General features: G+C 40.8%; 2 protein-coding genes across 2 annotated transcripts; one reads left to right on the forward strand and one right to left on the reverse strand.

The window, feature by feature from the left end:
- Positions 1-774: 774 nt before the first annotated feature.
- On the reverse strand, positions 775-21273 carry LOC131352557 (glycerol-3-phosphate acyltransferase 4-like). The gene is made up of 13 exons (XM_058388742.1): positions 21136-21273; positions 17451-18000; positions 13902-13971; positions 12657-12990; positions 10550-10624; positions 10309-10398; positions 8203-8296; positions 8003-8118; positions 6426-6481; positions 6261-6346; positions 6001-6129; positions 3918-3997; positions 775-2716 (listed from the first exon to the last, which is right to left on the reverse strand). The coding sequence occupies exons 2-13, from the start codon at positions 17616-17618 to the stop codon at positions 2608-2610; spliced, it is 1407 nt and encodes a 468-aa protein (XP_058244725.1). The 5' UTR covers positions 17619-18000; positions 21136-21273; the 3' UTR covers positions 775-2607.
- Positions 21274-24914: 3641 nt separating this feature from the next.
- Positions 24915-26036, forward strand: LOC131352703 (C2 calcium-dependent domain-containing protein 4C). Its single transcript, XM_058389006.1, has one exon. It carries the CDS (start codon positions 24915-24917, stop codon positions 26034-26036), a length of 1122 nt encoding a protein of 373 aa, XP_058244989.1.
- The last annotated feature ends 728 nt before the right edge of the window (positions 26037-26764 follow it).

Consider the following 26764-nt stretch of genomic DNA (forward strand, 5'->3'; position numbering starts at 1 on the left):
GACCACACGGGCCAGCCTTCACTCTCCACGTGCATCACTGAGACTTGGCTGTCCATGACCCTGTCGCTGGTTCACCACTGTTCCTTCCTTTGACCACTTTTGATAGATACTGACCACTGCAGACCGGGAACACCCCACAATAGCTGCAGTTTTGGAGTTGCTCTGATCCAGTGGTCTAGCCATCACAATTTGGCCCCTGTCAAACTCGCTCAAATCCTTACGCTTGCCCATTTTTCCTGCTTCTAACACATCAAATTTGAGGACAAAATGTTCACTTGCTGCCTAATATATCCCACCCACTAACAGGTGCCATGATGAGGAGATCATCAGTGTTGTTCACTTCACCTCTCACTGCTCATAATGTTATGCCTGATCAGTGTATATATTATTTAAAATTTTATAAGATAGCAGAATGTTTAAATAGTGTGATTTGGGGATTTTGAGTTTTCACAGTTTGGATTTATCATTCAGTAGCTGTATAAGTTATTTTAAAAGTACATTCTACAGCATGGTTTAATAGTGCAATATTCTATTTTACTAAGAAAGAAGTAAATGCAGACTACCGTTTTTTTTTTTGTTTTTTTTACAATATTACGAAAGCATAAATATTAGTATGTACTAGTTCATCTTCACAAAGAAAACATCATTCATATCATCAGCTAGACATGTTTTAGAAACTGGACCCATTCAGGTCCATGCGAATGAGCTGTTACATTAATATAAACCTTTCAGATGGTGATATGGTCAGAGAAACAGTTTTGATGTACATATGACAGACTCGTGTAAATTTTGTCCATTTTTTATTAACCAGTTTCATCCACAGACATGACAGAAGGAGGAATGGGTGGTAGAGATGTAAGAGTTGACTTGAGAGAAGGATTCAGCCTGATGCAAATAAAGCAGCCGACCCAAAAATACACTCACCGGCAGCGGCCAGAGTCTTTCCACTGACTCGCTTCCGGTAGACAGACGTGTCCTACACTTTCCTTCATCTGTTAGGATCAAGTAAATTTTCAATATACAAAATATTCTTAAAATCAGCCCGCCTCAGACGATCACTAGACCTCTCCACATGCTGCTTCACAGAGATCTTCATTCTGCCCTCTTCATCGAGCTGAACTCGAAACTATCATGTGGTTGAGGCTTTACTACATATAAATAAGTGCACTTTAGATTAGGGGCACATTTAAAAAAAAAATGTGGGAACATTTTATAATGTTGAAGCTAATCTGGACCCATTAGCTGAACGCTAACATGTGCGAGGACATCAATCAGGGCATCAGGACTGAATCTGACCTGAACACTGACTATTTCTAGTTCTCAGTGAATTTAAAACATGTAATTGCATCGCATTTCCTCGATTTGAGAGAGGGCGACTGCCTCCTTGAACTTCCTGCCAAGACTTTTATTGATAGGCTACAAAAGTGCAGATTTTTACAAGGACGAGTCGGCGATTTTCGGTCTAATGTCTACACACTGCATCTGTTGTGTAGCCAAAACACACAGCTTTTCATGGCCCCCCAAAAAAGTCCTTTTTTTCCAACCCATGGTGGAAAACATACTGGCTGATACATGGAAAAGGGGTTCACCGGAGTAAATAACAATGAAATAATAATGAAAAAGCCTGCCATTTCTAGAGCTATATGGGAATGAGAACATTATATAATGACACGGTATCCACAAAAATATTCTTGAACCAAGAATAATGGTTAAGTAAGGAATAAAAACACAATGTGGCTTACTGTTAAAGCTACATAGTGATTTTTTTTTTTTCTTTCCTGTATAGTTAATAAGCCAAAACACACAGCTTTTCATGATAGCTATTTTGTTTGACCCATGATGGGAAAGAATACTGACCGATGCTGGAGACTTCACCTGTACATGTTAAACAAACACCTCTTTAGGAAAATGTCTCCATATCAATCCCAAAAGAACAGACTAGAGCATCCCTGTGAATGAGCTGTTACTATAGAAACGATGAGGTATTAACACAAGCGCATTAATATCATATAAACCTGTGAGTTGCTTTCTAGCCGTGACGTCCATCGGGGGCTGCTGTTAGTGATTCAACACAAATGACTTTCGACCAATCAGAACTGAGAATTCTGCACCACTGTGGTGTATATTATAATAATATAACATATCAGCTCATTTGCTTGAGCTAAAATTGACCTATCTGAGTTGGATTTCTTGTTGGATCCATGTATTCACACAGCAGAGATAAACATAAAACAAAAAAAATCCTGACTGTAACGCATAGAAGTATTTTCATAATAATATGCAAATGTGCTAAAAACAAAAAAGCTTTTAAAAAAAACCTGTTGTTTTTGAGAATGTTGATAGCAACCGGTTTGCCGTCGAGAATGTGCGCTTCGAGACCTTACCAAGTGGCTACGTTATTAAATTAAACCTCGCCATCACGTTGTGTTTGTTGACTCAAACGTAATAAGTGAAGGAAGTGACTGCTGAAAATCAAATCCACCAACGTCTACCACCTACAGACGCGGCTCACAATCCCATCCTGATGTTTTTTTGTTTTTAAAGATTCAAAGACTCAATTTCTTCCCTGTCCAGTCATCTTACATTCCTTTTCTTTTTATATATTCCTCAGGAGCGACTGCGGTCTTCATGAGTTCCCACTAAAATCTTGCTGTAGAGTTTCTGTTGCTCTTCTTTAAAGGTGTCTTTCACTTTTTCACGCTTTAAGCCACCGTCCCTGAAGAGGAAACACAGAGTGTGAAATCCATCCATCCATTTTCTATACCTGTTTTATTCCTAATTAGGGTCACGGGGGTCTGCTGGGGCCTATCCCAGAACACACTGGGTACACCCTGGACAGGTCGTCAGTCCATCACAGGGCCACACATATAGACAGACAACCCCACACACTCACTCCTATGGGCAAATTAGAATTACCAATCGACCTAATGTACAAGTTTTTGGTGGGAGGAAACCGGAGTACCCGGAGTAAACCCATGCAGGCACAAGGAGAACATGCAAACTCCACACAGAAATGCCCCTGCCTGTTCGAACCCGGGATTCGGACCCAGCACCTTCTTGCTGTGAGGCAAGAAGGCAAACCACTTAGGCCCGGTGCTGCCCCATAGTGTGAAATATTAAATAAATAACAGATATTCAGGACATAGTTGTCAAGAAAATGAAAAATTGGAGAGAATGCTTCTTGTTACTGGTATAAGATTAGCTGTAGTTCATCATTCATTCATTCATTAATCCATCCATCTGTCCATTTATTGTACCACTTTATTCTTCACCGGGTCACAGGGGATGTGTTATTTAGACCTGTGATGCTCTAACAGACTGCTGTGGAGCATTAAATCACTAAAAAGCATTTTTTCCCCCCTCTAAATCTTTCTATTTGCATTTACTTACATTCTGTCGCTTGCTAAATCACGTTAAAGGTGAAAAAATACCTGACATGATTTTATCCTGGTTTCATTTTTTACATCAGGTGTATATATATTTTTTTATATGTGCTGTACAGAGTGTACAGGTTTCTGTGATGTTCTTTAAAATGCACAAAATTTTTTAGTATTGCATCCATAAAGTCTGATGAATTGTTTTGTAAAATGTGAATTAATGCAGTACATTTTTTTAATATATATATATTTTTTTATTTCTGAATGAAATGTATGAAAGAAAAATACCATAAAAGGGAATATTGATTGGTGTCCTAGGCCATAGGCATAAAAAGCACATGTGTGATACAGACCTCTCGTCTTACATATATATAATATACATTTTTTTTTAAAATTTTAAATATTTTTGTGCATAAATCCTATGTTTTAGCTTTATTAAATTAACGGCTTGTTTTTGTAGTCGTTAACAAAACAACCACTCCATCTCAGCGTGTGTGTGTTGATGAGAAGTGAAGATTTCTGAAGCTAGCCTTTACTTACCACAGCAGGTCCACCAGGCCGCCCTGTCTGGCGATAGCTGCTTTAACTCGGTTAGCGAACTGCACGGCGTCCTCGTCTTCCTGTCAACACAAACGCACAAGCTTAAAACATTTGAGACATTCAGAAGGTGTCGGGTGTTCGAGGCTCGGTTGTGTGACAGCTTGAAAGAGAAAGAGAGTACTTCCGTCTGCTTTCAGGGTCGCTGGAGTTCACACACACACACACACGCTGCGGTATGACTATGACATTTTCCACTGAATTACTACTTCTGTAAAAAAAATGCCACTACTTGTCTTCTCCTATCCTCCACCCTCACAGTTTCAGTGAAGCAGAATCAAAACCAGTGCTGTGTGTGTATAAACAACAACACTGTATATAGAGAAAAAGGCATCCAGATTTTCAGTTGCCTGCCAGCAACATCATCACGTCCTCACCATGTCAGAACTGTCACGGTTTTTAGACATTTCTGAGTTCCTGTAAACACAGAAACACGCACCTCACAACTCTGAGCCTTTTTCCGTTAACAGGTCGAATGATTTGTTCTTAATAAAGAATAACCTGTTTAGAAACCATAACAAAACTGTAAATTAAATTCCTAATTACTTTAATACAACAGCATTGTGCAATTCACAAACCTGAAGGTCAGAAGGTGATTGAGCAGCTGCTCTGACGCTGGTCCAGTGGAAATGCTTCAGAAAACCAATATGCGCCTAATTATCCTGTAACATTTGTTCATTTTCATGCACCGATCAGGCATAACATTATGATCACACTACTGCCTTAGTGGTGCAATGACCCGTCATGCACTGTGTATTCTGACACCTTTCTATCAGAACCAGCATTAACTTCTTCAGAAATTTGAGCAACAGTAGCTCGTCTGTTGGATCGGATCACACGGGCCAGCCTTGTCCATCAATGAGCCTTGGCCGCCCATGACCCTGTCACTGGTTCACCACTGTTCCTTCCTTGGACCACTTTTGACAGATACTGACCACTGCCGACTGGGAACACCCCACAAGAGCTGCAGTTTTGGAGATGCTCTGATCCAGTGGTCTAGCCATCACAATTTGGTCCTTCGTCAAAACTCACTCAAATCCTTACGTTTGCCCATTTTTCCTGCTTCTAACACATCAACTTTGAGGACCAAATGTTCACTTGCTGCCTAATATATCCCACCCACTAACAGGTGCCATGATGAGGAGATCATCAGTGTTATTCACTTCACCTGTCAAGGGTCACAATGTTATGCCTGATCAGTGTATTTTCAACTAGAATAATTATGGAAATAATGTATGCACAAATCCACAAGCTCATGTGTTGTGTTTTCTGCCTTGTTCTTTATTTACTTTCCCACGTGTCTTTGTTTTGATTTGTCCTGTCTCTGTCATGTCATTTCCTGTTTCCTGCATATGAGTTCCTTATTGAACTCACTTGTTTTCAGTACTGTTTCAGATTTGTGTTCTTATGTAAACCCTGGTGTGTGACACAGTCTTTGTGAAGTGTAGCGTTTAAGTGTTTAGTTTGTCTTTGTCCATAAGCTCACCCATCCTCCTGGGTTATATACTTCAGTGCCTGTTTCTGGTCTCTGTTATGCCTGAAACTTTGTTTTGTTTTGTGTTAGCATCCTGTTTAGTATCCTGAGCCGGTTTTGTTCCTGACCTGCCGTTTTCTATTTTCTCTCAATTTTTGTTAATAAGATTCTCTTGCACTTGTGTCCTCACAGCCTGCACTGTGTGCTTGAACCCCAGCATGACAACAAGAACTTAAATTATGGTACCAAAGACTGCATATAGTTCAATAATCAGTGAAAGAAGAAAGCGAGATTTTTCCATCTAAAAGGACGCACAGGACAGTGGCGCTCCTTCCTGACGATTTGGCTATAGATTTGCTTATGTTTTCTGTGTGCTGATTTGAAGAAGCATTAACACCAGTAGGCACATTTGCATGGTCTCATGCAAAGCTGGACCTCAGCTTCCAATCTGCGGTGGATGAAGTCATGCTCTAGGAACCGATTTGAGTACCGAAAGCACTGATGCAAAGAGCGGGTTTGCCATGCAAGTTAGTCTGTCCTGAATCTGCTCACCTGTCGCCTCATGGGGGGGAGGTACCACACGCTGCAGACGATGGCCCAGCTGCTCATCATGTGGAGGAGATAATTCACCATGCCGAATTTGCTGCTGTTCCAGAAGGCGTCCCCGAAGCGTGGGTCATACTGCAGAAAGCAATATCAATATCCTAAAAGAGTCTTTACCAGATGACTGGCTCATAATTTGTAGTGTTACTATTATTATTATTATTATTATTATTATTATTATTATTATTATTATAGGGACATCTGCGAACCTTGATGGCCACCGGGTAGATTGTTGAAGCGATTTCAAAGCTTCCTTTCTTAAACATCATCACGGACGTGTTGTTGATGCAGGTCCCTGTGAACAAAATTCAACAAATGCAGCAAACTATCGTATAAATTTGCACGAAAAGGTGTCCTGAGAATGAGACACTCACCTTCAGGAAAGATGAGGATTGGAAGTTTGCTTTTGTCCTTGACGTGATCGCTCAACCTGCAGTGAAATTGGATTGGTTTGTATAAAAGCTACATACACAGTGAAAACATTTCAAGCTGTCTGTTTTCATGCACGCTGCCTAGGTTGCATCTATTTACTACAACCCTTAGACCACGAGTGTCCGATCTTATCCGGGAAGGTTCCGGTGTGGGAGCAGGTTTTCAGCAAGCCACACCTGAGTCTATTAAAAGCCGATTAAACAGCTGGTTTCAGATGAGATTAATATGAAAACCCACACCCACATAGGTCCTATATATATTTAAGATCGGATGCTCCTGCTGTAGACAGTAGAGAAGAGGTTGGTAGCGTGGATAAAGCAACATAACACAGCGGTCTATTAAAGGAACTGTGAAGATGGTGGATATCTATTCTCAACAATATCTAAGGCACTCTGGCATTGAGGCACTTTGTTACTGAGGCTCTCAGGTAATCTGGTACATTTTCACTCAGGCACCATGGTACTGAAGGGTTCGGGTAATCTGGCACTCTGACACTGTGCTCTTTGGCGCTGAGGCACTATGGCACTCTGGCAGTGAGGTAATATGTCACTGAGGCACTAGGGTACTGTTGAACTGAGAGACCGAGGCACTAAGGTGCTGTGGCACTGATGTACGGTGACATTGCACCACTAAGGCAGTAGTGTCCTTTTTGAGGCACTGAGGCACTAAGGTGCTGTGACACTTATGTATGGTGACACTGCACCACTAAGGCAGTAGTGTACTTTTTGAGGCACTCTGGCACTGAGGCACTAAGGTGCTGTGACACTGATGTATGGTGACATTGAGGCACTAAGGCAGTAGTGTACTTTTTGAGGCACTCTGGCACTGAAGCACTAAGGTGCTGTGACACTGATGTATGGTGACACTGCACCACTAAGGCAGTAGTGTACTTTTTGAGGCACTAAGGTGCTGTGACACTTATGTATGGTGACACTGCACCACTAAGGCAGTAGTGTGCTTTTTGAGGCACTCTGGCACGGAGGCACTGTGGCAATGATGCATGGTGACATTGCACCACTGAGGCAATGGTGTACTTTTTGAGGCACACTGGCACTAAGGTGCTGTGACACTGATGTATGGTGACATTGCACCACTGAGGCAGTAGTGTACATTTTGAGGCACTCTGGCATGGAGACACTAATGGCACTCACACACACTCAAACTGTAGGCCATGTTTTACACCAGTGACCTGTGTCCTTTAAATAGACTACTGTGTAGGCAGTTCAATAGTATCAGAGTGTCAGAAAGTCTGACCACAGTTGTGCTGTAACACCTCAGTGTCAAACTCCTACATTATTGCCACACTGCCCCTGTGCCCCAGTGACTCAGTGACCTAGTGCCTTATTGTGTCAGTGCTACCGCGTCAAAACGAGACTGCTCTCAAAGCTGAATGCATTCATATAAGAACATGCTTCACTTAAAACAATTCACTTTATTCAGATTGCACACTTGGCTTTTCTTTGTAGTGAAACATTCCAGTGTGAACAAACCGTCAGCAATGTAAAGGATGTAGCGTAACCTTTTAGCCACAAGATGGCGGTCTTTGACTTCGGAGCGTTCAAACCAGATGTGTGGACAAGCCTTTACCATGGACCTCTGAATGACACCCATTAGACCTCCATGGATCTGTCCCACCTTAGACACACAGACTACTGTATTACTACATCTGGGTATTGCACCATTAAAAAAATTACACCACACACACACACACACACTTACCATTGCATAACAGCCGTCACTGGCTAGTATCAGGACGTCAATGGGTGACGTGTGGTTGGCAACACAGATTCCTCCGTTCTTAGGCTTATTCTCACTGAATAATACACACACACACACACATCAAAAACAGTCTGCATTAATAATTTTTCATTTTCCGACTAAAGAAATGGAATCGCCACAATTCTCATATTTGATCAATTCATTTTAAACAAACAAAGGTCGCAAGAACAGATGAGAAGAGTGACCCAGACCGCAGGAAACGACAGAGAGCAGATGATATGAAGGCCGCTCTTACACGTCTCTCACTATATGCTGTAAATAAACAGCTGTGACTGGCAGAGACGGCTCAGGAGAATTCCTCTCATAGCTTACATGCTAGCACAAGCTGCTACACAATCTATCCCTCTACACTGTGCAGCTGTATCTCTCCGCCAGTATAGCTTCATAGATCTGTTACTACATGCGACGACAACAACTTTTACTGTCATGAACAACAAGTTTTCAAATACGCCTCATCTCTTAAAGGTGTGGATGGAATTTGTTTCTTTAAGAGTCACAGGCTTGTGTGTATTCATGGGCAGATTTCTATAATAATGGTGGGTGGTGAGGTCACATATAGTTCAATAAATCAGTCAGCTGGAATCTGATTCCAGTCAATAAAAGCAGTCGTTTAGAAGAGAGACATCCGCTGCTGTGTGGACCCTAATTCAATTCCATATGAACTGAATCATTTTCAATTAAAAGAAAACACTGTCAGGACCCAATTAGATCAGACGTGGAAGCTGCATCTGAATATCCTCTCTACTGTACTATAAGATAGGTGAAACACCCAGGTGATCTACTGCTTCCACCCAGTTCCTGCAGTACGGAGGCAATGGACACTGCACTAAGTGTAAGTGCTTGTAGATAATAAATGCTGTTCTTTGTGGAACAATTTATACCTGAGTAAATTGTTAACTTGTTAAAGGTTTAAACAAGAAAAGACAGTTTTGTGGTTAATCTGAACCTCATAGGTCACATAGCAATGCCAAAATGGCGTCCAGATTGTATTCACGCTACACACATATGCTGATCAGTGTGCACTGTATCAACAGCTGAAGAGTAGATACTGAATCGAATGCAGTAAGTACCAAATTGAATGCATTGAAGACCATATCGAATGCAGAAGTTATTAAATCGAACGCAGCAGGTACCGATTTTAATGCAGAAGTTACGGAATCAAATGCAGAAGTTACCAAATCAAATGCAGTAAAAACTGAATCGAATGGAGTTGGAATTTACTTGAATTTAGTAGGTATCAAATCGAATGCAGAAGTTACCGAATCAAATGCAATAGATACGGAATCGAATGCAGTAGGTACCAAATCAAATGCAGATCTTACTGAATCGAATGCAGTAGGTACCGAATCGAATGCACTTGGAACTGAATCAAATGCAGTAGGTACAGAATCAAATGCAATAAGTACGGAATCCAATGCAGAAGTTACTGAATCGAATGCAGTAGGTACCAAATGGAATATAGTAAGAACTGATTCGAAGGCAGTAGGTACCGAATCAAAAGCAATAGGTACTAAATCAAATGCAGAAGTTACTGAATCATATGCAGTAGGTACCGAATCAAATACAGTAGGAACTGATTCGAAGGCAGTAGGTACCAAATCAACTGCAGATGAAACTGAATCAAATGAGTAGAAACTGAATCAAATGAGTAGGTACCGAATCAACTGCAGATGAAACTGAATCAAATCAGTAGGTACAGAATCAAATGCAATAGGTACGGAATCCAATGCAGACGTTACTGAATCGAATGCAGTAGGTACCAAATCGAATATAGTAAGAACTGATTCGAAGGCAGTAGGTACCGAATCAACTGCAGATGAAACTGAATCAAATGAGTAGGTACCGAATCAAATGCAGATGAAACTGAATCAAATGCAGTAGATACCAAATCAAAGGGGGTAGGAACTGATTACAGTGAAATCACAGTCATATTATACAATTACATAAGGATAAAGATAAAAAGTGCTCATCATAAATCAAGGATTTAAACCAACATAAATTAAATTTAGTGTAAATCCCTTGAACAGAGTTTGTGTGTGGTCTTACCTGTGATGGTAAGTGATGATGGCGGTAAGCCCTCTTACACAAACTCGGTAACACATCAAATGCACTTTCTCGCTAAGAAAATTCTTCATCCTAGACAAAACACACACAAACATGACATGAGGATATGCCACTTTCATCATAAATAAGTAGAAAACCACCACATCATGCCTCATAGTTTCATTACCACGTTATAATAAATGGATTATTTGTGTTATAATTCATTATTACGTTTTATTCTTACCTCCCATTGGGCAGAAATCCGACTAAAGTGGTGAGGATGACCAACAGCGTCACGCCTGTGATGGCGAGTGTCAACCTGAAAAATCAGCATCAAATCAGTAACCAAGAGCACAAATGAAACACACAACGCATAGTAAAGTGAAATGAAGACTCTTTTTATAGCTATTAGAGTGTATATTAGGGAATGTGGGTTAAGGTCACTGCCCAGGCAGCTTCTAATCTCACCGATGCCTCACAAGGCACCCGAGGAGCAGCAGAATTAGCCTGGAGTTAAATTCGTCAAAGTGCAACAAGCTCCAGAGGGGTTTGACTTCAGCTATGTGTTCTCATCTGAGCTCAGAAGTGAGTTAATCAGCATCGGTTTTGCTTTGTTAAATGAAGCGAGTGAAATACAATAAAAGTAATGTTCCTATCCCAGCTGTGTAGTTAATTCAATTTTATTAAAATTCTATTCTTTAAGGTGTGAAGGGTGTGTTGAGAGTAAATGTAACGACACATCGGTATTTTGCTGGCTGAAAAACACAAAGCATGCTTAGTAATAGTGTAATAACATGATAATATCAATATAATGTTATGTGACAGCATGCCCTGTGGTACTTGGTGCATGCTAATAATTATACACTGATCAGGCATAACATTATGATCACTTAGAGGTGAAGTGCATAACACTGATGATCTCCTCATCATGGCACCTGTTAGTGGGTGGGATATATTAGGCAGCAAGTAAACATCTTGTCCTCAAAGTTGATGTTTTAGAAGGAGGAAAAATGGACAAGTGTAAGGATTTGAGCGAGTTTGACCAGAGCCAAATTGTGATGGCTAGACCACTGGATCTCCAAAACTGCAGCTCTTGTGGGGTGTTCCCGGTCTGCAGTGGTCACTATCTATCAAAAGTGGTCCAAGGAAGGAACAGTGGTGAACCAGTGACGTGGTCATGGGCGGCCAGGGCTCATTGATGGACAAGGCTGGCCCGTGTGATCCGATCCATCAGATGAGCTACTGTTGCTCAAATTGCTGAAGAAGTTAATGCTGGTTCTGATAGAAAGGGGTCAGAATACACAGTCCATGATGGGTCAGGGCTGTTTTGGCAGCAAAAGCGGGAACCCACACAATATTAGGCAGGTGGTCATAATGTTACGCCTGGTCGGTGTACAATCTAAAACAATCGCACTGATTGAATACCATTTAGATGTGACACTCCGACACACATCACGCTGTTATGGTTTTTAGCTCTAATCTCATGACTAAGATTGAGGATCATATGGATTACTGATGTTTTTAAGCTATATATCAGTTTGTATATATGATCAAGTCCATAATTATTCATTTTGATCACAATCATAAAAAAATAACTGAAATGATTTCCGGCATAGTTTTTTCTATATTGCGAACCTATCTGTATCTTTAGTTCAGTGTATCATTATATGACCCAATGCCCACACTCGCTTCCTCTGGCATTGCTGTTATTGTTGATTTTGTCATTATTTGCAGTAGGTGGTGTTGATGTTGCTTGTTGTTGGTGGTGGTGGCTGTAGTTGTCTTATTATTCCTGTTGTTGTTTTTTATATCATTACTGTTGTTGTACTTGTGTTGTTTATTATTGTTTTTTGAATAGTATTTTTGTTATTGTTGTTTTTATTGTCATTATTGCTGTAGGTAGCGTCGATGCTGTTTCTGTTATTTATTGTTCTTGTTTCTGTTATTATTATCACTGATGTTGCTTTTGTTTTTATTATTATTTTTCTGCTGAATATTGTTTTTGATTTTATTGTTATTTTTGTTATTGTTGTTGTTTATTATTGGTATTATTATTACCGTTGTTTTGTTTATCATTACTGATGAATGTTTGTTTTTTCCGTTTATGATTATTATTATTATCAAACTCTCTGTCTCTCTCTCTCTCTCTCTCTCTCTCACTCTTCCTCTCTCTCTCTCTCTAACCTTTCTTTCCCTCTCCCTATCTCTCTCAACCTCCCCATCCCTCTCTCTTAACCTCTCTCTCTCTCTTTCTCTCTCTCTTCCCCTGTCTCTCTCAACCTCTCTCGTGCTCTCTCTCTCTCTCCCTCCCTTCCTCTCTCTCCTTCTCTCTCTCCCTCTCAATGCATCACCTGAGAGGCAGCAGGATGCAGTAGCGGATGATGAGCCCCAGCCCCCAGAGCGCTGTGAGACGTGTGCTAATGTGTCTGAAGTTGTTGTTGCTGCGTGTCAGCAGGTTCCAGGACTCGAGCTCCTCGGCAGAGAAACGTTTGGTCACTTCATCATCCACGATGCTCTCGATGCCGCGCCGGCAGAAATAAAAGATATCCGACACAGCAAACTCTGAGGAGTTAGGGGAGGAGCCTGCGGGAGAGGAGGAGCAGCCACTCAGGTCCCGGCTGCTGCCGACACGGCGGATTTCTTTCAGCTCCTCTTCCAGAGAAGTGGGCTCTTTGGCTATTATGCCTGAAAAACAAACATTACAGATGCTTTATCAAAATGGCAAAGAAGGAAGTTTCATTTCGTTCACAGGCTGTTGGAAGACTTTAACTTGATAGTTACAAATAATTAACCGAAAGCTGACATTATTTTGAGAAAATTATCGTCCATGGGGATGAATTTGAGATCAAGCCAGGGCCTAAACCTCACTAAAGCCTTGTGGGACACCATACTGTACTTTCCATTAATATGGTGTAATGTAAATTGCCACTAGGTGTGAATAAGTGTGTGTGTGTGTGTGTGTTTGGTATAGTGTGTGCTTATCAGGGTCGAGTCTTTTCCCAAAAATCAATAATTTCACATAATGAAATTCATTTATAAATTAAATCATGATGTCTTAAATTACCATTTTAACAAAATCCAGTCAGTAATATAACTTGTTTTTTTCTGTATTCACATTAAGTAACCTTAAGTAATCTAATCTATCTGCATCCTGAACAATTTGATCTGAAAAGTCTCGGTCATAAAAACACCAACACAAGAGCATCAATCAGACACTAAACGTAAGTGTTGGTGCTTTGAGAATAAAAACCACAAGCTGAATATGGTCTCAAAAATCACACTGAATCATATTTACCTCAGCGGGTCCTAATAATAGCTAACTATGCTAGCGTTATTAATCTAAAATAAGCCATTTTTCATTTGATGGATTTGTGTATGTTATATTAAGACCACAGTAGTGAGCACATTTCAGCTCAGCTGTCTCTAAGTGGACAGACGGCAAATACCAATGAAGAGACACCATCAAAACCAACACTACACACACACACACACACAACCTCTGCAAGCGGATTAACACGTACCCCAGTGAACAGGAAGCGCATAAACAAATAAAAAAACAGCTAAAGATCCACCAAAGACAAACACAGGAAACTTACCATTCGTATAGGGTTTATACACAAGATGATTTTTCTCCTTGGCTCCTCTCTCGATCCGCATGGTGGCCCACTGAAAAACACAACAATCAGGACTTTACACTGTTGTGTGCAAAAGTATTAGCACCTTTGAGTGTGAAACATTTATTGCAAGTGAATCTGTTGAAAATTATAAGGTTACCTAATTATTACTATTATTATTCGCTGTAATGACTAAAGTGCTGTGACTTTTAAAAACCTATACAGTTATCAAGAATGCTTATTGAGGATCAGCCAGAGCTGTTGGATCAATGCATCCTGACTGAAAAGTACAGAATGTCCATTTGAAGTGCCTATGAATTCAATGCCGGTCAAAGAAAAAACGTTATATTATTAATTATTATTTTACCTCAATGACTAGGAAGACGTATGTGTGTGTGTTTAGGAATATATCTGGCCTTGTGGGTACGGATGGCTGATTCCTATGATTGAAATCTTCTTTTTTTAACTAAAAGAGTCAAAAGCTTTCTTTCCTGTTGGTTACTGAGGTTAGGGTCAGGGACAGGTTTAGGTGTAGCATTAGCTGGACACACGTGCAGTACTGTCTTTATAATCGTATAACATGCTGCACTACATTTTATACTGTCGTTACGACCAATCAAAACATCTATAATGTTTACACTGTTAAAATTGTACATACACTGTGAACTCATGAACATACCTGCAATACAGAGACAGTTACAAGGTCCTGCCTCTTGCTCTATATTACTTATAAAACTATGACGTCACTGCACTCCTGTTCATATTGTTTATACTGTCTTTACTGTTATTTTGGCGTCCACCTATTACTAAATACACAGATCAGGCATAGCATTATGACCACCTGCCTAATATTGTGTTGGTCCCCCTTTTTGCTGCCAAAACAGCCCTGACCCGTCGAGGCATGGTCTCCACTAGATCCCTGAAGGTGTGCTGTGGTATCTGGCACCAAGAAGTTTGCAGCAGATCCAGTGCATATTGTTCAGCATGGCCACCCTGACTGGTCTGCGGCTATGCAGCTACCACACGCAACAAACTGAGATGCACTGTGTATCCTGACACCTTTCTATCAGAATCAACTTCTTCAGCAATCTGAGCAACAGTAGCTCGTCTGCTTAAGTATAACTTGAACAACACAAATACTATTTGATTCAGTTAAGTTCTGAAAAACACTTTTGTCCTGGATTTATGGATTCCAGCTGATGTTCTAAGCTTTTACACACACACACACACACATATTGAACCGTTTATCACTTTACGATTTGATAGAAGGACAAACTGTTCTGAGTGCTGTATTTCAGTATTGTAATTCTAGACTTGAGGCAGCAATTATAAAAGCTGGTTACAGAGACACTAGCTATACAGGGTAAAAAGAATGTCCCGTGCAATGGACCATGGACGAGTTGCTGTACTTCGTTTTTCGCTTTTTCTTTCCTTTGTACAAAATCAATTTTTTAATTCAGTTTGGTTTGATGTTACTCCTTCATAGACAGGAACAGACAGAGAAGGACTTGCGTAAAGGCACAATTTCTTATGCAACAGTCTGGGAAAAGTGGGTGTCTAGTGTGAGTGTGTGTGTGTGAGGGTGTGTAAGAGAGAGAGAGAGAGAGAAATACGAGGCCTGCTAAAATTATCAGCAGCATTGCAAGAGAGGCCCCTATTTCCCAATCATTCCTTCCATCTGACTTTCTTTCATTTTGTACAAGGATGTTTCCCCAATGGCTACTCACTAGTCACAAGCTGGTGGGTAGCGTCTCTTAACGCCAAATTAAATTAATGGTTTGGGAAGTTTACATATTATCCCACAGTTAACCAAGACAAGTTAGGTCTCTGTGGTTTGCTCCTTTTGGTTTTGAGGATAATGTCATTAACAAGTAATGGATGTCAGCCGAATATGTCCTATAAATACAGCCAATATGCCATTGTTATGACATGTAACTCTATTTCTAAAGCAAGAAGATGTGATATCCTGGAATTTTCTCTGGTAGAAAAATGTTCTTTTGTGTTTCTTGTGAAAGAACATTACATAATACAGGGATTTACAGGGACTCTCTTTGGCTCCAGAGTGGCGTAACTGTAAAGAGTAAGAAATCTCAACTCAGGTTCATTCAGTCAGCTTCTCCTAGATTTATTCCAAATCATTTAAAGACTCTAAATACTATATCTCGCTGGTTAATATACTATATATACTTTCCCTATATGCGATATCATCTGGAGATCACGAGTTTCGATCCTGAAGAAGAAGTCACAGCATTACTCTCCCTCCTGTGAATCACAGTAACACTAACTGAACGAGGCATCTGTGAGTTCATGTATGTATAAGAGGGCAGATGCAGTAGTTCTTTCCTCCGAATGTGTTGAATCAGCAGCAGTTTATAAAGATGCAAGTGGGAGGCGGACTGCAGCCACTAGCGTCAGTCACCAGTGCGCCTCTTGAGATCAGGGGAGTGAGGTTTCCCTTCATAGCACCTACCGCTGGCCTCCGTTACATTCTCGACCCCTAGATCTCAATCCCATCCGGGTCACGGCACCAATTTAAGTTTGAACAGTGGTGGGCCAGCAAGGCTGAATCACTGACTTGCATTCCATGAATGTGTTTTAAATTATTCCCAATAGTTTATTCTCTACATTTCATAGCTTTTCTCTTGGTTGCGCTGCTTCCAGTAGTGTATATTTATGATAAGAGTATTTATCCAATCATATTTCAGCCAGTAGTCATGTGTTGCCAGAGTGTAAGACATCTGCCTTAAGGCCTTCAGAATCAGTAGTGCAGGTGCCTGTAGCTTAAAATAAGTGGCAATGAAATTGTTATCTTAACCAATCAGATTTCAAGTTGGCGTCACTGAGGCCATCTAACAGGCATACGATTATGTCAGAAATATCCCGTCCTTTGATTGGATAATTGGAGCAGTCAGAGGCAGCGGACTGCACATATACATTGTTTGTATATTGGCTGCATCTCATTTCGGATGCTGCGTCCTCCGGAGATTGCAGTTTGCTGCGTACGTCATCAAGAATGTCTTTTTTGAGAAAAGTAACCGTAATAAAATTGACTATTCCTTGTGAGGTGTAGTATACTGTAGTCTAATTTCTTTTTTACTTTGCTATTTAAAGGTTGAGTAGTGTCTGTTGCCGTGGCATCATAATGATGGTATAGAGGTGGATTAATTCAGGAAGGACACCCGTGAAGGCCTAGGTGTGAAATGCACACAATTCAAAATGGTTTCCAGAAATAGAGAAATTCACAGCTCAACAGTACCACAGTTTGCGATTGAAGGGGAGAGTGGGGTCAGTTGTCACAGGGGTCAATTAACAATATGTCACATGCCTACTGTCTGCCTGTAAAAGAACATCAATTCTCAAAAGGACATCAAATCTATTCTGAGATTTGATGTTATTTTGCAGGCAGACAGTAGGCATGTGACATATTGTTAACTGACCCCTGTGACAAGTGACCCCACTCTTCCCTTCAATCGCAAACTGTAGAACTTTATCCTTAATTCATCCAGCTTCCTGGAAGATCTCAGCACTCACCTCAAACACCTTGAGCAGGCCGTTCATGTATAGCCGCCGGATGCCGAAGGACAGGCCGAATATAGCGGGCACGATGATGAACACCAGCAGCAAAGTGAACCACACAGTGAAGGAGATGCCCAGCAGCATGCACAGCAAGTTATGAAAAGGAGATGTGAACGGACCCATTCCTGCGAGCCGGTTCAAAAATCCTTCTTTAAATATGGGAGAAAGATGTCAAAAAAGCAGGAAGATCTCTTCGGGCAGCTCAGGACACAAGTCTTCAGTCCATGTTCTGTCTAAAGTGTCTAAGGATAGAAGTCTATAATTGTGTCCTCTTCTCCTGCGACATCGTCTCAGCTTCTCTCATCACCAAAAATAGCCTCTAGAGTCCACGAGGGGCTTGTCTTGTAATCATAAGCTATCGTTTCATGTAAATTCGTTCAAGCTGAACTCCTTCCATTGTGTATCATGATACATGATAGGTTTAGAGGAGCAGAACTTCAGGAAATCTGTAAGTCGGCCATAAACTAAAGTCAAGAGCAGCTTCTCATCCAGTCCTCTTTTCTACCTGGAAGTGAAAGAAATTGCATTCATTAAGAATTCATAGAGTTCATATCTAATACACTTGTAATATACTAATAACTGCAACTCAGACAGATGTAGTGACTGAATCATTAGTTATATGAATATTGCTGAGTTACTTTCTGAACTTTCTGTACCTCTGCTTGACAAACTGAAGTCTGTAGAAACTGGAGCTGTGTCCCAAATGACGTACTACACATTACGCCACTTGCACTATGCGCTGTCAGTAAAGTAAATGACATCTAATGCACGTCTTCTTCACCTGAGTGTCGTCAGCCATCTTGAAATTTTTATTCTCGCCCAGCGTGAGCACCCAGTAGCCCCGCCCCTCATCCACTACCTAAGCATTGCTAAGACAAGTGCACTTTGTCTTGCTGGGATTTTCGGTCTGAACACTCAATTTACACTACTTATACTAGCATGTGATTTGAGACGCATCTCAGGACCAAGTTCCAAACTCAAGTCCTAAAAACATGGATCTGAAAGAGTTTAATTTGGTCAAAACATACAACTGTGTATATTTCCACACCGAAAAGCAATGCAAGATTCTTTAGCTTCAGATTGAGGCTAATAATAATAATAAAGTAGCTAGTAATTAATGGATAAATATCCTTATAAACTTGTATGGACAGATTTGTCCAATTTGTTTGGTACTATGCAAATCTGCTCCTGATATTCAAACACAAACTTCACAGTGGATCACGATAATACACATGTCATGTATTGGGAGGGGTTTTGGTGGTCAGATGTGGCTTGGGGGGGGTGGATGCATTCACATTTATATACCATGACTAAAATGCATCCAAGTCCACTTCCTGAAGTGGTTCGAGTGAATGGAAACTGTGACTTTATATGGAAAATCTCCAGAAATAAACCTGATACTAAAAGTCCGCCTCACCAAAAATCTTTCCTGTGAGTATATTTCCATTTCAGTTTACATGCTCTAAATTTGTGATATATTTTAGGATGGGGCAAAGACCGTGATGGAAGTGAGAGGGTTAATTTCCCAGTGGCTCTGGTGGATCTGAACAAGGAGCCGTTTGAGTGCAATTCCTCCCACAGTCCCGGGGAGTGGGAGAAGATCTGCTGCACTGACATAAATCTGACAGTGGCAGAGCTGATGTGTCGTACTGCCACAGAGCTCATATTGTGATTCACAGACTGCTGCATGTGGACAAACACACCAACAACTATGCGTTGTCTAACCAGTAAAACTGAAGCAATTGTCAACCATAAGTTATGTATTCTCAGCTTTATGTTAGCTGGCTGTCATGAAATAGCCAGTCTTACCAACTTAGTGACCCTAGCGTCAGATTTGCTGACTTTTTAGTCCACTTTATTTCAAAAAACGGCTAGTGACAAATTTTGTGTCTTTTTGGGCACACATTAGTGACTGGCTCTCAAATTCATATCTCTGCTGCTGGCTAAAGTTGAGAGACCAAGTTCAATCAACTCACCACATAAAGCTCGACTTAGTTATGGTGTTTGAACATTACAGTTTCACACAACCATTCACCCATCACCATTATAAACAGCAGCCAATCATGTATCGCCATTTTTCCAATAACCAATCAATGATCCCCATTTTTCTTAACAACCAATCACAGATCACGATTTTTCCAATAACAAATCACAGATCACTGCTGTTCCTAACAACCAATCACAGATCACTAATTTTCTAAACAACCAATTATAGATCCCTACTGTTCCCAACAACCAATTACAGATCACCAGTTTTCCAAACAACCAATCACAGATCACCAATTTTCCAAACAACCAGTCACAGATTGCTACTGTTCCCAACAACCAATCAGAGATCACTACTCTTCCCAACAACCAATCACAGACCACTAGTGTTCCCAAAAAACAATCACAGATCACCAATTTTCCAAACAACTAATCAGAGATCAGTACTGTTCCCAAAAACCAATCACAGATCACTACTGTTCCCAACAACCAATCACAGACCACTAATGTTCCCAACAACCAATCAGAGATCACCAATTTTCTAAACAAATCACAGGTCACTACTGTTCACAACAACCAATCATAGATCACCATTGTAGTCAATGACCAATCACAGATCACCATTTTCACCAACAAACACTCCTTAATCACCATTATTTCCAATAACCAAATTTTATAATGAACAAATAATTAGTTTCTGGTGTATTGTCCAAAATTTTTATGTTTTTCTGTAAAACATAAGCTATTAGATTATTATTATAAACTACGATACTATAGTAGCTGTTGATTCCACAAATCTGATTGGTCAAAAAAAACACTTAGGGTGTAAATCAAGCTGAATATTTTTTATTTTTTTTAACGCATAACTGTTTAGAGCATAGACGTAATCTTTTACAGTTGGTAAAAGTGTATTGTTACTTAATTTATCGCTCTAATTTAATTTTATTATAAGGTTCATTCAACATGGAAGGAGTCTCCAGTTCAACACTGTGTAACTTTTCCAACACAGGAAATTTCTTCAGGACAGAAGAGTCCGTGATTTCTGGTTTCCTGAAAACAATTTTTAATCTTATTAACCTCAAGAAATGTAGAATAAGAAGGCTGGCACGGAAAGTATAGTATAGGGAAAGCTTCTAGCTGAAGCTGCGGTAATGTAAGCGATACGTTGTCTCATAGAGAACAACAAACCCGAAGCAAAACATTTTTCTGTCAGCTTAGAACCCACTGTTTTTTTTTATTTTCTATATTGAAGAAACCTCAAGCAATGGTAAATGGTCGATATGCAAATAATCAAGACAATGTAATGAATATGCAAATGAGCTCGTGACGTCATCTGGAGACTTCTCGCGACTGTTTCAGCACGCAGCAGCTACTTTCCCCGGAAAAAGAGTTGAATATTTCTTTCATCACTTGATGAACCTAAAGATCTGCTTGACAGTGACTATTAGATTTCCAAAATAATTCAATTTCAGAAGTAACTACCAGAAAGAAAGAAAGAAAAGATCCGCTTATTTACTCCTCTATATATAGATCACACGTATTCTTGTAATTACCGTTAATCAGATTACTGCTCGGTTAAGTAACTCAGATGTGTCTGAGTTATGCCATCGAAAATACAGTTTGTTTCTATCTAGATTTAGTGTTATATACTCACCACAGCGTCTTAAACAAGCATGTCAAATGGCTGTCGCCGAGCTTTGTCCACATCCCTTTAGTTTATTCCGCCGGACACGACAGCCGGCTCCACTCAAGCCAGCAGAGATTTTTTCTCCCCCTACCCGTATTCCGATAAGCACCGCCTCCTGTATCAGGATTGGCTCCGTGATCTGCATTATGATTGGTTTACAAGAAAACTGTCCATCGTCAACGCTCATAATACGCTTTAGTGAAAGAGGTGGGGCTAATGTGAAAACGGGTGGGGAAAAAAAAACAACGCTTATGGGGGGTAAATAAGGACTCTAGTGTTAGGCTGCACTCTAGTGGTGAAAACGGGATCTGCATGACTATTCCTGTTGAACTGAACATCATTGTTTTAAAATCGTTTTGATGAAAATGGAGGTTTAATTACAGGTAAAAGCAGATTATCTCGTCCACACAAAGATCTGTCCGTTTTGAATTTGTCATCTATCAGCCTGTGAGCCACTACAGCCTCAGATTCCTGTTCTTGTTTGACAGAAATGGAAACACTGTGTGGTCTTCTGCTGATCTGCGCCAAAGTTCAACATGTTGTCCATTTGGAGATGAGGTCCATTTTCTACTCACCACGGATGTAAAGAGTGATGATGATTTGACCTGCTGACATATTATTGACATAGCCTTGATGTCATTGTGATCCAGTCATTTATTTCATTTATATGTGCAGATTTATATATGCTTTTAATTGCAATAATATACACCAACTAGGCATAACATAAATTATGATGACCACCTGCCTAATATTGTGTTGGTCCCCCTTTTGCTGCCAAAACAGCCCTGACCCGTCCTGCACTGTGTATTCTGACACGTTTCTATCAGAACCAGCATTAACTTCTTCAGCAATTTGAGCAACAGGAGCTTGTCTGTTGGATCGGATCACACGGGCCAGCCTTCTCTCCCAAGGTGCATCAGTGAGCCTTGACCGCCCATGACCCTGTCACCGGTTCACCATGGTTCCTTTTTTGGACAATGTTTGATAGATTCTGACCACTGCAGACCGGGAACACCCCACAAGAGCTGCAGTTTTGGAGACGCTCTGATCCAGTGGTCTAGCCATCACAATTTGGCCCTTGTCAAACTCGCTCAAATCCTTACACTTGTCCATTTTTCCTGCTTCTAACACATCAACTTTGAGGACAAAATGTTCACTTGCTGCCTAATATATCCCACCCACTAACAGGTGCCATGATGAGGAGATCATCAGTCTTATTCACTTCACCTGTTAGTGTTCATAATGTTATGCCTGATCGGTGTAACATTGGAATACAAATATATCAAGAACACAAATTTCATAAAAGTATTCCTTATTTAACTTCTCCCTTTATTTATTATTAAAGATATTTCCTATGTCTACGTAAATCTATTTCATCTTGCAATCTTAATTTCAAAATTCCTTGTAATTAAACTTAATTTACTATGTCAAGGACAAACCACAGTCCAGAAGATGGTGCTCTTGTTATACAGACTTATATTAATTAACTCATTACACCTTTGAAGGCACCAACTAATTAATTATAAACTAGAATTTGCTCAAGCAAACTGGTTCAACTTTTTATGATGTCACCTATTTTTATTTATTTTATTTACTGAAAACTCCAGGCTCCAGGGTGTTTTCACCTGCATTTCATCTCATGGTGGCTTCCAGTTAAATATAGTGTGTGTTATTTGCTATGTGTTGATGGAAAAAGGAAGATCGTACAGCTAGGGGGCATGTGCACTAAGGTCAGGGAAGGTCACTGGACACGTTAATATAATGAGCTCCCGGCCTGCACAGAGTCCTGACCTCAACCCCTTTTGGGATGAATTAGAGTGGGAGCCAGGCCTTATCGTCCAACATCAGTGCCTGACCTCACAAATGGGGATCCTCTATGAGAAAAATTCCCATAAACACACTCCTAAACCTTGTGGAAAGCCTTCCCAGAAGAGTTGAAGCTGTTATAGTTGTAAAGGGCAGGACAACTCCATATTACATTCATGTGCATGTAAAGGCAGACGTCCCAGTTTGGGTCTGGCTCACAGTCTCCGCTCTAATTCATCCCAAAGGTGTTCTATCAGGTTGAGGTCAGGACTCTGTGAAGTTCCTCCACACCAAACTCGCTCATCCATGCCTTTATGGACCTTTCTTTGTGCACTGGTGTGCAGTTAAGTTGGAACAGGAAGGGGTCATCCCCAAACTGTTCCTACAATGTTGGGAGCATGAAATTGTCCAAAATGTCTTGGTAAGCTGAAGCATTAAGAGATTAATTCATAAAGATTAATTTCACTGGAACTAAGAGGCCGAGCCCAACCCCTGAAAAACAACACCTGAATTCAATGATTTGGAGAGGGGTCCAAAAACCTAGTGTATCTCAAGTCAACTTTGAGCCCTGTTTCTCGCAGCTTCTCTCAGAGTAAGGATCACACCACCTCACATTTAGATTTACTCATTTCCCAAATACTTTCCAAGGTGACTTACAATTGAGCTGATGGTTAAAGGACCCGACTGGGTTTCGAATCACTAGCACAACCTTCCAGAAGCAAAGAAAATGCAAAGGAAAGAATTTTCCATGTACTGTAATCTACCGCAAGAAAAATGAAGGGAACAGATCCCACAATTTATCATGAATGTGTTTCTCCACCCCACACTCAGAGTATATAAACATTGTTTCCTTCCTGAAGTTTTGACTCCACTAAATGATCTCTAACAAGCTCGCAATTCTACTTTGCCTCATGCTGCTAACATCCTGAACATGTCAAGCTCTCATTTCATCTTTGTCACTTGACCATCCAGCATGATTATCCTCTACAACAGCATGTCAATGCTACTGATTCCAGCCGCAACTAGAATTTGAATTCCTAAAAGAGGCAAGGAAGTTATTATATTATTATTATAGCTGATTCGGTTCGACTCACTGGGCTAAACAAACCAAAATCCTTAATGTAATGTCAAGTACAACCGACCTACATGACGAAAGTATTAGAACCTTCCCATTTGATGTGAGCTCAGTTTCCACTACTTCACTAAAAGGCAAATTCAAAAACTGTCCTCGGATTAGCATTAAACCCTACAGCTCAGGGTTCAAGCTCAACAGGTGGTGGATATGCTCGTACCATAAGCTCTTTGAAGGTCATGAATGAGGTCAGTGATGGCCTTTAGCAAGGTGAGTCAAAGAGCCAGACGGTTAGATCACGTTTGATGTCACTCAAATGTCTGTGTGATCTCAGGTCAGGTTTGATTTTTCCCATAATGACCTAGTTGAGCCATATAGCAGGGAAAAAGCTGGTCTGTGATCTGCTCTTAGTGGAGGTAGATCAAACAAAGGTTCAGAGGAGTCGACATAGGAGGCAGGATTTTGGGTTGGGATATCTTACCATGATTGGCTGTGATGGATCACTGAGGCGTGTTCATTGTCCCTAGAACATAAATACATCCACAGTAAGCCCCAGTTACAGTGAATCAGGGAAGAGAATATCCGCACGGTTATAAAGTTCCTTCAAAGAGGTAAGAGCTAGAGATGAAATGCTTGCTAATACTTTATACTCATACAAATTTGATTGAACAATGGCAATGTAGTCTATTTTATATAAGATGGTACAAATTTGGAAAGCCATACACATAAGATAATTCTAAATGCTTAATAAACCAATTCAGGTCAAGTGGAGGGATACTGAACATGATTGGTCACTCATTTCATGGGCATCATCAGTGCCTAAAATTTCATTAATTAGCAAGTTGGGGTTGTTTTTATTGTAGAAATCATGTGGATCCTTCGAAAAGTCCAAGAGAGTGCCGAGAACTTTCCGGTGGAGATAAGCCGACTTGTGGGTAAAAGCTCAGACGAGATCTCAGCCAAGGCAAACCTTCTCAACAAACTCCACAGCAATGTCCTGACACCAGAGAAAATTCCTGACTTCTTTCTGCCCCCCAAGCTGAGTAGACGCTCTCTAGTTGCAGTGGAGGGCATCGTTTCACACTGCTTCGAGGAAAATGGCAGTCAAACCTCTGAAACAAATTCTGACACTACTACTAAAGTGTTGAAGACAGATAAAAACAAGGGGACCACGGCGGCCATGAGGGGCCACATAAAGCCAATTCCTTTTTCACTTAAAAACTATGAGTCTGGATTTTTCGAGAGTCCAAACACTCGGCGCAAGGAGTCACTGTTTCACTCTGCACTTTCCAGCTACACACTCGAACGGATGACCAACAGGGTGGTGCCCAAACTGCCCTCCATAACACTTCTGAAAGTGGGCAGCGTAGAGAGTGACACCAGTTCTTCTGCTGACTCCTCCCCTCACAGCTCACCACTTCCCATTAGGAGCAAACGTGAGACACATTCATCAAAAGAATCTCTTCTTAAAGATGATTTACTGTGCTCCAAAAACACAGAAACAAAGATGACAAGAGATAGCCATGTTGCTCAGCCTGCTTCAACTTTAGCACCGCCTCTTCAATTCCCACTGGACATGCTACACTGTCAGGAACGCCTCCACAGCGAGCACGTCCTCCTCCTCCCATGCAGGGGCTGCATTCGTCTCTCTGCTTCTCGTGCCAACATGGATGGAGATCTGTCCACCGTTCGAATTCGGGTGATCTCCATAGAGGACTTGCGTGAACCCGGTGACCCCCGACCGCTGCATTGCGGTCTCACCTTGAGCCTGAGTCCGGGCAAGCTGCAACGGCAGCACAGCGCTATCATCAGGAACTGCCGCAACCCTGTGTTTAACGAAGACTTCTTCTTCACAGAGCCAGACGGAGAGGAGAAAAGGCTGAGGAACCTTGCTGTCAGGGTGAAGGTGCTTGAGAAGAACTCTAGCCTGGGAAGGGCTTCAGTGCTTGGTGTAATCATCAAGCCACTCACTGAGCTACTAGCATTGTAAAGCAATACTGAAACATCATTAAACCCTATATGTTGACCTTGATTTTAATGGTCAAAGAGTAGAATGCTGAAATAAAAGTGTTTAACCAGCAGGAAACATCACTGCCTCACAGCTCCTGGCTTCTAGGACTGATTCTAAGCTCTGGTTATTATCAGTGTTTTGTATCTTTTGTATCCTTCCCCCAAACATAGTCCTGTAGTTGGATTGTTAAATTGGCCCTAGGTGTAAATAAGTGTGTGTGTATGTGTGTGTGTGTGTGCACGCTGCCCTGGGATGGAGTGGCGTCCCATCCAGGGTTTTGTGTCCAACGTTCTGTACAGGCTCCACATCACCCTGACCAGGATTGACAGATAGATAGATAGATAGATAGATAGATAGATAGATAGATAGACAGACAGACAGACAGACAGACAGACAGACAGATAGATAGATAGATAGATAGATAGATAGATAGATAGATAGATAGATAGATAGATAGATAGATAGATAGATAGATAGATAGATAGATAGATAGATAGACGGACGGACAGATAGATACGTTCTGTATAGGCTCTAGAACCACATCACCCCGACCAGGATAGATAGATAGATGGATGGATGGATGGATGGATGGATGGATGGATGGCTAGATAGATAGATAGATAGATAGATAGATAGATAGATAGATAGATAATAGTTTGTTGCAGTGTCTTTAAACATATTGTAAGGGAATTCAAGTGTATTGCATT

Source organism: Hemibagrus wyckioides, linkage group LG05, assembly GCF_019097595.1.
Source record: "Hemibagrus wyckioides isolate EC202008001 linkage group LG05, SWU_Hwy_1.0, whole genome shotgun sequence".
In the NCBI taxonomy this organism is placed as follows: Eukaryota; Metazoa; Chordata; class Actinopteri; order Siluriformes; family Bagridae; genus Hemibagrus; species Hemibagrus wyckioides.